Source organism: Nicotiana attenuata, chromosome 5 (genome assembly GCF_001879085.1).
Source record: "Nicotiana attenuata strain UT chromosome 5, NIATTr2, whole genome shotgun sequence".
NCBI lineage: Eukaryota > Viridiplantae > Streptophyta > Magnoliopsida > Solanales > Solanaceae > Nicotiana > Nicotiana attenuata.
Window position 1 is genome coordinate 49,901,991 of NC_031993.1, and position 13,083 is coordinate 49,915,073.

General features: G+C 35.4%; 2 protein-coding genes across 2 annotated transcripts; one reads left to right on the forward strand and one right to left on the reverse strand.

Moving 5' to 3' along the window:
• LOC109225824 (transcription factor LAF1-like) lies at positions 5,413–8,835 on the forward strand. The gene is made up of 3 exons (XM_019390605.1): positions 5,413–5,682; positions 6,746–6,875; positions 7,515–8,835. Exons 1-3 carry the CDS (start codon positions 5,544–5,546, stop codon positions 8,098–8,100), a joined length of 855 nt encoding a protein of 284 aa, XP_019246150.1. The 5' UTR covers positions 5,413–5,543; the 3' UTR covers positions 8,101–8,835.
• On the reverse strand, positions 8,742–11,716 carry LOC109225825 (remorin-like). The gene is made up of 5 exons (XM_019390606.1): positions 11,469–11,716; positions 10,554–10,595; positions 10,385–10,472; positions 9,651–9,732; positions 8,742–9,113 (listed from the first exon to the last, which is right to left on the reverse strand). Exons 1-5 carry the CDS (start codon positions 11,599–11,601, stop codon positions 8,916–8,918), a joined length of 543 nt encoding a protein of 180 aa, XP_019246151.1. The 5' UTR covers positions 11,602–11,716; the 3' UTR covers positions 8,742–8,915.

Consider the following 13,083-nt stretch of genomic DNA (forward strand, 5'->3'; position numbering starts at 1 on the left):
GTATTTTCTTCCTTTGGGATATAATCACTGGCCACTCCCTAAACTGGAAAAGTAAAACTTGAACTTTACTCAAGTATTGTTGCATGCACTCTTCTTTGGTATCAAAGATTCCATATATCAAATTTACTACTATCTGTAAGTCGCATTTTACTTCAATCACATCGGATACTAGTCCCCGGGCCAATTTAAGTCCTGCAACCAAAGCTTCATACTCGACTTCGTTATTAGTTAATAGAACAGTTCTAATGGCCTCTCGTAGAGTTTCTCCTGAAGGAGTGATTAGTGCTATCCCAAGACCAGAACCATTTATGTTGGAGGCACCATATGTAAATAAGGTTCATATACTAGAGATAAATCCTGATACCAGAAGTGCCTCTTTAGCAGCTAAAGGCATCATTCCCGGGCTAAAGTCATCCACAAAGTTGGCCAAAACTTGTTACTTAATAACAGTCCATGGTTTATATTCTAAATCAAACTAATTTCAAGTATCTATTTAGCCAATCGACCCGATAACTCGGGTTTATGAAGGACGTTCCTCAGAGAAAAGGTCGTCACAATAGCTATTGGATGGCATTGAAAGTAGGGCCTAAGCTTTCGAGAGACAACTACAAGAGCTAGAGACAACTTTTCCAAGTGCGGGTATCGTATTTCCCTACCTGAAAGAACCTTACTAATATAATACATAGAGAATTGTGTACCTTCTTCCTCCCGAACCAGAATTGCAACCTCTGATACCGCTAAATAAATTGATAATTTCTCTCCCTCCTTCAATTTTGACATCAAAAGAGAGCTAAACAGATACTTCTTTAGCTCTTTCAATTCTTGTTGGAATTCCGGAGTCCACGTAAAATCATTTTTCTTCTTTGATAGAGAAAAGAAATGGTGAAATTTCTCTGATGACCTCGATACGAATTTGCTAGGGGCTGCCAATCTGCCGGTTAGCCTTTGTACCTCCTTTAGACTTTTCACTTGATCGGGGATATCTTCTATAAACTAAATCTTTTCGGGATTTTGCTTTAATCCTCTTTTGAGAAATCAAGAATCCAAGGAATTTTCTGGATCTAACTCCAAAAGCACACTTCTTTGGATCATGTTGTGTTTTCTCAAGATGTCAAATGTTTCTTAGAGATGAATCAAATTATTCCCCGCACTAACACACTTAACCAACATGTCGTCAATGTATACTTTCATAGTTCTTCCATTTGATGCTCGAATATCTTATTAACGAGCCTCTAATAAGTGGCTCCGATATTTTTAAGCCCAAAAGGTATCATATTATAGAAATATGTGCCAAGTTTTGTGATGAAGAGGTTTTTTCTTAATCTTCCGGGTGCATCTTAATTTGATTGTACCCATGTATGCGTCAAGAAACCTCATCAACTCATGACCAACCATATTATCGATCATTTGGTCGATGTTTGACAATGGAAAATAATTCTTAGGGCAAGCCTTATTTAGATCTTTATAATATATACACATTCTAAATTTATTATTCTTTTTAGGTACAACTACTACGTTATCTAACCAATTGAGATAACTTACTTCACGTATAGAACCTATGTTTAACAGCCTGGTTACCTCTTATTTTACAAACCTATTTCTGATCTCAGCTATCAGCCGCTTCTTTTGCTTTACCGGAGAGAAATTAGGATCCAAATTTAACTAGTGGACAGTCACTTCTAGTGGAATACCTATCATATCTGAATGAGACAATGCAAAACAATCAAAGTTAGATTTTAAAAATTCAATAGTTTTAAGCCTGAGTTTGGGGCTCAACCCCGTTCCCAATTAAACCTTTTTATCGGGGAATTATGTGAACAAAATAAAATTTTCAAGTTCCTCTGCGGTTGAATTTATTGCATACATTTCTTTTCGATACCTGGAAGGATCTATGCACCTGATAAAATCTGGTGTCTCCTCCTTTCCTTCGCCTTCAACCAGGATCGGAAGGAAGTAGATATCGGTTTCTGTAGTTGTTATTTGCTGGTTCCCTCCATCTTGCTACTGGATAAGGTGACTGCATTTATTTCTCTAGTAGCAGGTTGATCACCTATAATTTGTTTGATCCCATCCGATGTAGGGCACTTCAGCAACTAGTAAGTTGATGGTACATCCTTCATTTCATAAATTCATGGTCTACCAAGGATCACGTTGTAGCCCATATCTTCATCCACCACCTCGAACAAAGTATTTTTTGTTACCCCTTCGGCATGGGTAGGCAATAAGATCTTTCCCTCGGGTCGTTACTCTCATTAGGTTGAATTCAGCCAAAAGCTTTGTTGCCGGAACTATGTATTTGGTTAACTTTGCTTGTTCCAAGACCTTCAATTGGATGATATTGGTTGAACTACCTGGATCAACCAAAACACATTTAATTTTAAAGTCTAAAATATTTAAAGATATTACCAGAGCGTCATTGTGCGGTAAAATAAGGTCGTCAACATCTTCCTCCGTGAAAGTAATTTCATAATCTTCTTATGCTTCTCAGATTCTCTAGCCATGAGTTACTAATATTTTTGTCTTCTTCGCTACCAAAAACATCACCCCATTTATTACAACCCTACCAAAATCATGTTTATTGTTAAACGAGCTGATCTTGCGACTGGATGTGCCAGTTCTGTTGCATCTCGATTCCTCCCGTAATTATTCTTAGTCAGGTCAGTCAAAAATTCTCTAAGGTGGCCATTTTTCAATAACATCGCTACCTCTTCACGAATATGCTGGCAGTCCCCAATCATATGGTCATGCGTTCCGTGGAATTCACATCACAAACTAGGATCCCTTTGATTGGGATCTGATCGAATTGGTTATGAAAATCTTGCCTCCCTGATATTTCTCATAGCTTAAAATAATTTTATCAAACTGATGTTGAAATTATAATCTGATAATCGGGGATATCCTGAATCCCGGGACCCCGATGGCCCTTTATCCTACAAAGCTCTACTACTCTGTCAATGATCCGTCCTTCTATCCGGTCCGAAACTTTCCGAAGGTTGAAAACCTTTAGTTCCACGTCCATCAGATCTCTCATTTGATATATTAGGATGGACACGATTTAGGGATGATCTCCCGTCTGCATCAAAATTATTTTTGAACGTTTCCTGATTCCTATCACGGTTATGACCCTTGGATGACACCGACGAACTCAATTGATTTCAGTTCTGATTTTTGATTCATAATGATTATAGATATATGCCCATGTGGTTGCCTGAAATTCCAATAGGCTCTCCTTCAATTTCCTCGAGGTATCCGAGCTTAAAGGATTGAGTCATTTGGTGAACGCCTCGGCTGCCCATTCATCGGGTACTGTCGTCAATATCAACTTCTCTTTTTGGAACCATCTCACGAACTCTCGAAAGAATCTACAAGCATTTCAAAAGAATCAGTTGAATATTCAGATAAAAGATAATACCACACTAAAAGCTCCCTTTGTAAGGGTTTCGCCAAATTTCTTTAGCAAAACTGATTAGATCTCATGCGGAGTCAAATCGTTTCCCTTTACAGCCATAGTGTAACTCGTGATGTGCTCCTGTGGATCCAATGTTTCATCATATTTTGGTATATTTGGCATCTTAAATCTCTTTGGGATCAACTCCGAGGCTGCACTTAGTTTGAATGGTAGCTGAGTATATTTCCTTGAATCCAGAACCTTTAATATCGGAGGTGCCCCTGGAATTAAATCCATCCGAGCATGAAATTCTTTAGCATTTTGATCGATCCGTCATTCATATCCCTCATTAACCTCATGGGCTCGGTTTTAAAAGGATCATTTGTGTTATTATCATTCTCGGATCCATTGCCTACACCATCTACTTGATTATCATTAAATCCAAACTCCTCTCTCGACTCGATGTTACCGGCTCTGTGTGCTTGATTTGCGGGAACGTTAGGAGGGCCTCGAACTCCACCATAGGAATTATTAGAGGCAACTGAAAGTGCTTGATGGAGTTCAGTCATTTTCTGGTCCTGTCTTGAGAGATGATTCATGATTTCCCTTTGTTGCGCTCTCAAAACTTTCTTCGTTTCAACAACAGGTTCATCATCCATATCATCAGTGGTATGACTCCTAACACGCTGAGGATTTCGTTCTTCCTGAACTAGAGTTGTCTCATCTCCGCCGTTGCGAGTTTCACTGGTTGAATCATCACAAAAAATATCTTCACACTCATTGTTTGTCCTAACATTGAATGAGTTGTTAACATTATTAGTTGCCATATCTGCTTCTACTTTACAAAAGAAAATTGTCAAAATACGTTAGTAACAGATAAGTGGATTAAAGTAATACCACAATTGTCTATGCCCCACGGTTAGCGACAAACTATTTACCTGTAAAATGGTACAGTTAAATTTGTAACGTGGTTTGTAGAAATGAATAAATTGATCCAAGAATACTATAAAATAACTAAGAACATAAATTAATTAAGAATACTTGAAGAAAATACAAGTCTGGCGTGAGGTGAGCTTTTCTGAAAGCAAGAATAAGAACAAAGTATTTAGCAAAAAGATATTTATAGAAAGTAAGAATAAGTTTAGCCTTTTCTTGTGCCACTATTTCGTGCCTACAATAATAAATTCTTCTATTTATAGCTAAATTCAGGGAGACAAGATCCCAAAATGAGTATATATACAAAGATTCTTTGTAACGGCCGCTCCTTGAATGCTGCTTTCTTCAACAGATACATCACTTTCAAACTTTTGTCACGGGTTACAATGTCTTCGGAATTCTCACAATACCGGTCACATGTTTGTAACCGGTACCAGCTATTGCTGACTCATACCTTACATGTCTTTACTGTCATGTGTCAACTCAACGAACATCCCCTGTCATTCATTAATTTTACGCCATACAAAGGCGAAGTGCTTTCATAACCTCGACAAGACAACACAAATGCCATGATTATATAACCTGGTATTTCAAGAATTATATATGTTAGAAAACTTGAAATCACAATATAAACATATAGTACTAGCGCTTGGGGCTTGAAAAACCTTGAGAAACAGTTTAGTGATTTCTGTCAAGTAGGTGTAAGAGTGCTAAATGACACCAGACATGGATCCTTATAAAGGTTTAAGATACTTTTGTCTCAAATGGTTCTAGTTCCTAATCAATTCTCGGAATTGGACAACAGTTCTGTCAATTATACCCCTTTTCACCTTGTATTTTCTCAGGGTTAAATAGTCACGCCTCAGAAAATTATAGTGTATTTGCAAGGCCAACCTTATTTTTTTTAATTTTTTTTTTTGGTAGATGTAATAGATGCAAAATTCATTGACTTCAAAATGTTTCCATCTTTATATTTTCAATGCCCAAATTGTTTGGGATTGAGACATATAATGGTAGTAGTATATATATCAATAGATGTTATGTTAGGTGGTTTGGTTTGTAATTGCCTTTAAATACCAGGTCAGCTAACCCCATCATTAGGACTTCTAACTCCTCTTTTTCTCCCTCTACAGAGATATACACGAAAGCCATATATATATTTCTTCCAAGCATCTAAAATATATCATTAATTCACGAATACCTGTTTAATTGTTTGAAAATGAGATGCAAGCCAGCAGTAGACAAACCAAAGCATAAGCACAAGAAGGGACTTTGGTCTCCAGATGAAGACCAGAAGCTCAAAGACTACATTATTAAGTATGGTCATGTCTGTTGGAGCTCCGTCCCCATCAATGCTGGTAAGTAGTTTGCTTAATATAAATTGTGTGTTACCAGTTGAATTGTGTGACCATCTTATCAAAAACTTATAAGTTATTGGAGATGACACACTTTTATTCGTTTAGTTATGTCCTCGACACGTCCCCACGTAAGGGCCTAATAATTTTTCATGGGTCAAACATGTGAAGATTTGGGTGGTAATCGTGATACTTAAGTCCTGGACTTTCTGTCTGCTCTAATATCATGAGCTTTCGGATGAGATGGTCACAAAATTCATTAACGTGTACAATATTTGTTTCTTTATTTCTTGCATAACTTAACTTGTCGACAACATTTGAGCTTACTAGTTCAAGCATGTACAAGTAAAATAGTTCAGATATATATCCAACAGTACTATAAGTTAAACTTGGGCTAGATCAATGAATGCTAAGTTAGATTTATTGAGATTTTTAAACTTCAGCGAAATAAAAATTCCTAGTTTTAGAGCTTGAATATTTGTAACCTACTGCACTTATTCCACTGTTACTAGCCTTTACTTACTGTTGTCTTTTGACGAATGGATTTAATCAACCAGTAAACTAATTAAATTTCCCGGATACCATGCATATTGACGTGCGAAAAGAAATAAAAATGTTTCTTGATTTTGAATTGAGCTTTGAAAGTCTCTGTCTTCAAATAAAAAACAGAAAATACATTGCATTTTGGCAGAGGTATGTTTCATTTATGCTGCACTAGTTGGTAATAGTTTTTGTTGGGAACAAGTAGGGTGGCAGCAATAAGTCAACAACCAATTTAATTTTCTCTTATAACAGAAAGGGATTGATTAGTTATGTTGTGCTAAATCAGCACAAAGATATTTTTAACATGATGTGATATTATTTTATTCGAGCCAAACCTGCACGGTTTTTCCCCAAAAGGCATCATAATATTAAGAGTATCTCTACATCTCATATGTAGCTTTCCAATCTTTTGAACTACTGATATGAAACTTCGCTCACACACCCAATAAGTCAAGACTAATTCTAACCTGCATTATATGAGTTGACATATGTGGTATTCATTTTTAATATTATTGTTTTACAGGCTTAAAAAGGAACGGAAAGAGTTGCAGATTGAGGTGGATTAATTATTTAAGGCCAGGCCTAAAACGAGGGGCATTTAGCATAGAAGAGGAGGAAACTATCCTGACCCTTCATGGCATGATAGGCAACAAGTAAGAGACCATAATTTCCTTTACTCTTCTTGAATATGAAGCTGTTAGCAGCCTTGACTACCCTCAATTTTATTAAATACAATGAAATACAAGTACTGCTAAATCATTCTTGAAAGTTGGCTTTAAAATGTACATAAAACACACATAGTTGGTAGGGAATAGATGAAAACCGATATGTAGGGTAGAGGCGGAGCCAGAATTTCAACTTTATGCGTTCTGGATTTTAGAATGATGATTTCAAGTACTAATAAATGAGTTCTAAATTTAATATCCGCACATATTTAATGAACTTTTTAACACAAATACACAGCTTGAGCAAAAACTATTGGCTTCGCCGAACCCATATTCAGGCTTCTAGCCCGCTTCTGCATAGAGAAGCTTTTTTGTAAATGAGATTAATTTTTATATATTGACAGTGTAAAAAGGTTTTTGACCATCCCAAAAAAGCCTTAGGTGGATCAAGTTTAACCAGCTCAAAAGACAGATTATGGCAGAGTAAGGGATTAGGAAAGGAAATTCTTGTTCACTAGACTAGCTAATAAACTTTTGGATTTTAATTTTACCTTAATTAATTAAGAACATATGGTCGTTATTCATTATATTGAGTATCTAACAACTAACAAAGTTCGTTATAAACAGGTGGTCTCGGATAGCACACCATTTGCCTGGACGGACTGATAATGAGATTAAGAACCATTGGCACTCGTATCTAAAGAAGAGAGTGGACAAAATAGCAGAAAGTGAAGGCCAGAGCCAAAATATAGATGGAGTATCTTCTTCTTCTTCTTCTTCTTCTTCTTCACTGAAGTTGGCTTCGCGAAACTCTAGTTTGAACTCATTTGTACAAACAGAAGGATCATTGGCAGATACAGATCAAGATGTTTCACCGGTGGATTTCTTAAATGAACCTCGTAAAAGCAAGTTTCGTAAAGTATTATTCGCGGAGTGGTTTTCGTTAGATCAATTTAATGGCCAGGATTTCCAGAATTCAGATCTTTCCAAGAATAACTTGTGCTACAATAGTTCAGAGTTCCAAGATGCTTTCATGATGAGTAAAGGTGCCTATGAGAATGACATAAATATTCAAGGGATTAACAATGAAACAGTAGATAATGATATGTATCAAGCACAACTCAAGTTTGAGGATCAGTTTTCTACAAATGGATTTGAAGAATTGTTATCTGGTGATTTCAACATAAACGGTGATATCATGTACATATTATGAGTTCCTTTAGAGAGTAATTTCTTTGTAAGTAGTTTTAAAATTAATAAACCAGGACCATCAGTGCTTTAAGGTCATGTGTTTCTTCATAGTGATAACAGCCCGAGTTAAGCACCAATTTACCCTTATTTGTTAGCATAATACTAAATCCTTTAATGATTTGGCTTCAGAAAATTAGAATGCTATTAAGTTGGTGCATAGAAAAACAGTAGCAACAACAAGAGGGATTGAATGAACTGAGCAGAATTATATTGCTGGAGCTACAGACTCAAGATTTTTATATTTTTAAGATATATTGTCCCTCATTGGCTAAGATATATTCTATCAAAAGGGTAAAAAGTAAGAGGCTTCATAGAAACTTCCTCTCAACCAGAACAAATTAAGATACATTCCCTTCCTTCTCATTTCCTAGTTTATAAAATGTTGCCACTTAAGCTTTTGGTTACTTATAAATGCTCAACTCTCTGAAATGTTGTCCTTGCTCTCTTTCTTTTTTTTCATTGATCAAGCATTAAAAGTTTTCAGATGGATTGTCAGAGCCTCCCAATTACGAGAAATAGACAATGAACAAAAAAAATCCCAAACCCTCCGCAACATCACAAATCAGCCTTCTTACCAAAAGAGGCTACTTTTGGAGTTGGCCATATTGCTAACATGGAAGGTTTCTTTCAAGTTTTTTCAATACAGTTTGACAGATAATTATCTCCAGGAGCATAATCTCACAATGTTGTTTCTAATGCAAAGAAATTCCAAGTCCGCACACTTCACTATACAATGTTTACGACCAATAATGTATATCAAACTGATATTTTGCCACTTCAGAAACAACCAAGGAGAGTTTTCTTTGGAGAAGTTTCAGTGGCACGGTGTTTTGCTGCTGTCTCCTCTGCCATAAGAAGATCTTCTCCACGTTTAGCTTCAATTATCGCTCTCTTCTCTTCTGCTGACTTGTGGAGTAGAGCAATCTTGTTTTTCATTCTCTCAATGTACTCTGCCTTCTTTTTCAACAATTTCTCCTGCTCGCCCACAACATGTGTAAGGTTAAAACAAGATGAGAAAAGACAGTACAAGTTTCACTTTTTTTACTCAATTTGTATGGTTATCTAGACAGAACGTAATTTCAGAAGCTAAAATACAACAACAGATATGGTTATTGAAGAAGTTCTAAGATGAGTTCACATGACTAGGATATGGTTATTGAAGCATCAACACATAAGGCTTGTATTAGCTAATACCAAACAGAACCATCAATTAAAATGGGAACTGAACCCCTACACATGATTAGTATACCAGAACTATATGTTGTTGAGAATCCTGAAAAATATATCCTGGAAATTTTACTCAAGTATCTAGCATTACTTTTCACTGAAGAACAGGATATCGGCAGATGTTAGACACTAAAAGAATATATTGAACTATGACAAGCAAACGAAACAATTTTGTGGTATTAAGAGATCTCTTTCGGACTTGTAATAATAAAATCACCAGACGATGCAATCAGTGTAACTCGTTAGACTATGGGCACATAGCAAAATAGAAGAATGACTTGTCACCTCAATCTTTTTGAGCTCTGCCTCCAAGCTTGCTTTCTTGCTGTTCTCCCATGCAAGGATTTCAGATTGCTTTCTCTGAGCTCTGTCAACAAAGTGGGGGAAAAAATTCAGTGTTTTGGGAAATTCATAAACACAGTTTATAACACTTCCTGAAGCATATACATGCCAAATTTTACTCATTACTGAATATAAAAACTACAAATAACAAAGCAGGTGCATGCAACTCTCAAACTAGTTCTGGGAATAGATAACAGTGTTTTGCAAATATTGCAACATATAAATAGGAAACAGATAATTCAACTGGTTCGCAGTTCACATATCACAAAAAAAAAAAAAAAAAAAAAATTATAGCAAATGGATTGAGCAAGATAGGTAATGAAGCATATAAGATGCCAAGATCATCTTAATGGTAATTCAAACTCCCTTGTATCATTTACACATAAATGAATGGATCCTAGTTTCACTCCCTTCTTATCCATCAAGAACTAAATAGCAAAGCCCCAAAAAACATCAATATTTGTATGTCCAAATAACATAAACAAGTGAAACAACTGCCATACAATTGATAATCTCACTGCAAAGAAGAAATAGCTGATACAATGGATTCAAGACAAGTAATTTATAACACCGTAATGCAAAAAAATCTGCTAATTGAGGCATGTCAAGTTCCAACCAAGTGTAGATTTAGTTATAGCACCGCAGCATGTATGAGAAAGTGCAGTGTCAGAACGTACTTGTTTTCAGCTTTTGATTTCTCACTTTCTTCCCATGCTTTGATTAGGGACAACCTCTTCTCTGTCGTAAATCGTGCAAGAGTTGCATCTGAAGATTATATATACAAATTAGGTTTGATTGAGCTGTAGATTGATTTGAGATGGAAAACAATAAAACAATCCTAAGTACCTCTGTCAACAGATCCTCTTTTCTCAACAGGTACTAGTGCTTCTGCCAAGGACAAAACATTCACATACAAGTTAGAGAAAGACTTCAATGAACTATAGATCGCTGGAGAAGTGAAATTAGTCACTATTCGACAAAATACACAAATGTATAATACTAGCTCCAAAAGAAACAGATAATGAACTCCAATAATATAGAGGTGAGAAACAGAAGTGAAATTAGTCACCATTTAGGCTATTTCTTTAACGTTTGACAAAAAGTGAAGGAAAGGGAGGAAGAATAACAAATGAGTCATCTGAAATGAAGTTATGCTGGTCATTAAAATAGCCAATAGATACACCATAGATTGGTAAAATTGTCAAATCTTTTGATATGTAGTCTCTCCAATCACAAGAAGATACATACATTCCCCAATAGATTACGGAGTACTTACATATTTTTCTTTTTAGTTTGTTCCACAAAGAATGACACATTAAAAATTCATACACGATATAAGTTTAAACTTCCAATTTTTACTCTATGTGGCTATGGATATTTTGGACCACAAGTTTCAAATGCTTTATCTCTTTCTTAAATTTTTTGCTCAATCAACATAAATTGGGACGAAGGGAGCAGTAGTTATTATCTGGTGACTTTTGAAAGAAAGATAACTTTTCCCTTCAGAATCAGAAACCCTGTGAGAATTCGAACAAAATGTTACACTTATGAAAGAAAACAAAACTCCTAACAGAATTGTTTTCGAATCAAAAGAAAGATTTGTACGGAGCGAATACAGATCACCAACCACTGACTACTCCTTTCCATATTCTACTTTTGAACTTTTTTTCAGGTCAAACATGAAATTGAAGTGAAAATTGCAAACAATAAACACATAAGAAGTACGTGGGCAGTAGGGAGAGATTATATCTATGTACGTACTAGTTTCGACGATGGCTAGAGCTTTTGAGTCATCATCGGGTTTGTCTTTTTCTTCTTCTTCAGAAGGAGGAGGAGGAGCTAATGGAACGATGGCTTTATCCTCGGCCACATCCTTAGCTGCTTCTTCTGCCATAATTAGTGAAAATTATAGGATCAGAAGATTGAATGAGAGATCGAGTGAGGTAGAAGATATTGGTAGTTGAAATAACTGTCGCCTCAGAAATCAGAATGAAGAGAAGAGGCTTGAGTGGGTTGGCTTAGCTGGAGTATGATTAATGTTACGGACCCCATTAGTGAGCTGTCATGAGCCATTGCCCTACCCTCTCACAAACTTGCAATCATGATTGTTTACAGTCGTTGGCCTAACTAAAACGACAGAATGTCATTAATCAACTTTAAACATTATTGCTCCTTCCTCATACCTTTGCTAAATAATGTGGTCCTCAGTGGGGAAAAACTTTGTATATTATATTTTTATTAAAATTTATATTTTAATCCATTTTTAGTACCTTAAATTAGGGAATTCAGTTACATTCTTTTCCGTTCTTCTCCTCTTATCTTTCCCTATTCTCTGTCGTCTCTCTCCATATAATTCATTATTAGTACATAATTAGGGGATTCAGTTACACCCTTTTTCTTTTTTTTTCTCCTCTCCTCTTTCCCTATTCTCTTCTACCTACAAATTAAAAATAAAATTTCGTACAAATTTGATACATCTACAACAACATATAAACTTAAAATAAATTTTATACAACTTATTTATATGTTATCTGCTACTTTCATACATTATTTTTACCCAATTAAATACAACTACAACATCATACAACTTAAATCTAATTTTCATACAAATTTTATATAAATATATCTTTTGTATATGATTTGTATATATTTTGTATGTGGTGTGTTCTTTTTCCAATCTAAAATTCCAATCAAAACTTCATTTCTTAATACAATTATGATACATATCAATAACTTTATGTAAAAAGGTAGTATTTATAACTTAAATACAAATTTCTTACAATGGTTCATACATTATACAACTATATATTTTTCAACTTTCTGTAATGACCCGACCAGTTATTTTATATATTTGAGCCTTATTTTCCTTATTGAAGCTTTTCATATGTGTATTTGTGATTTTATGACTTGGGCGGATGGTTAGTTTCATTTCATGGAGGTTTTCGATTGATTTGGAACAATTGGTTCTTAATTTGGAAGCTTAAGTTGGAAATGTTAACCGAGATTCGACTTTTGTGAAAACGACCCGGAACGATATTTTAATGGTTCGAGTAGCTTCTTATGGTAATTTTGGACTTAGAAGTATGCTCGAAATTGGATTCAGAGATTCTTAGGTTGAGTTGGCTCTTTTTGCCGAAAGTTGGCAATTTGAAGGTTTAGAAATTTCCTAACTTTGACCATAGGTTAACTTTATGGCTATCGGGTTCAAATCTTGATTTTGGGACTTGTAATAAGTCCCTTTTGTCATTTGAAATTTGTATGTAAATTTTGGTATCATTCCGAGTTGGTTTGGTAGGAATCGGACACTTGGTTGCAATTTTAGCGGTTCTTGAGTTTCATTGTGAATTCTATGTGTTTTGGTGTCTGATTCGTGGTT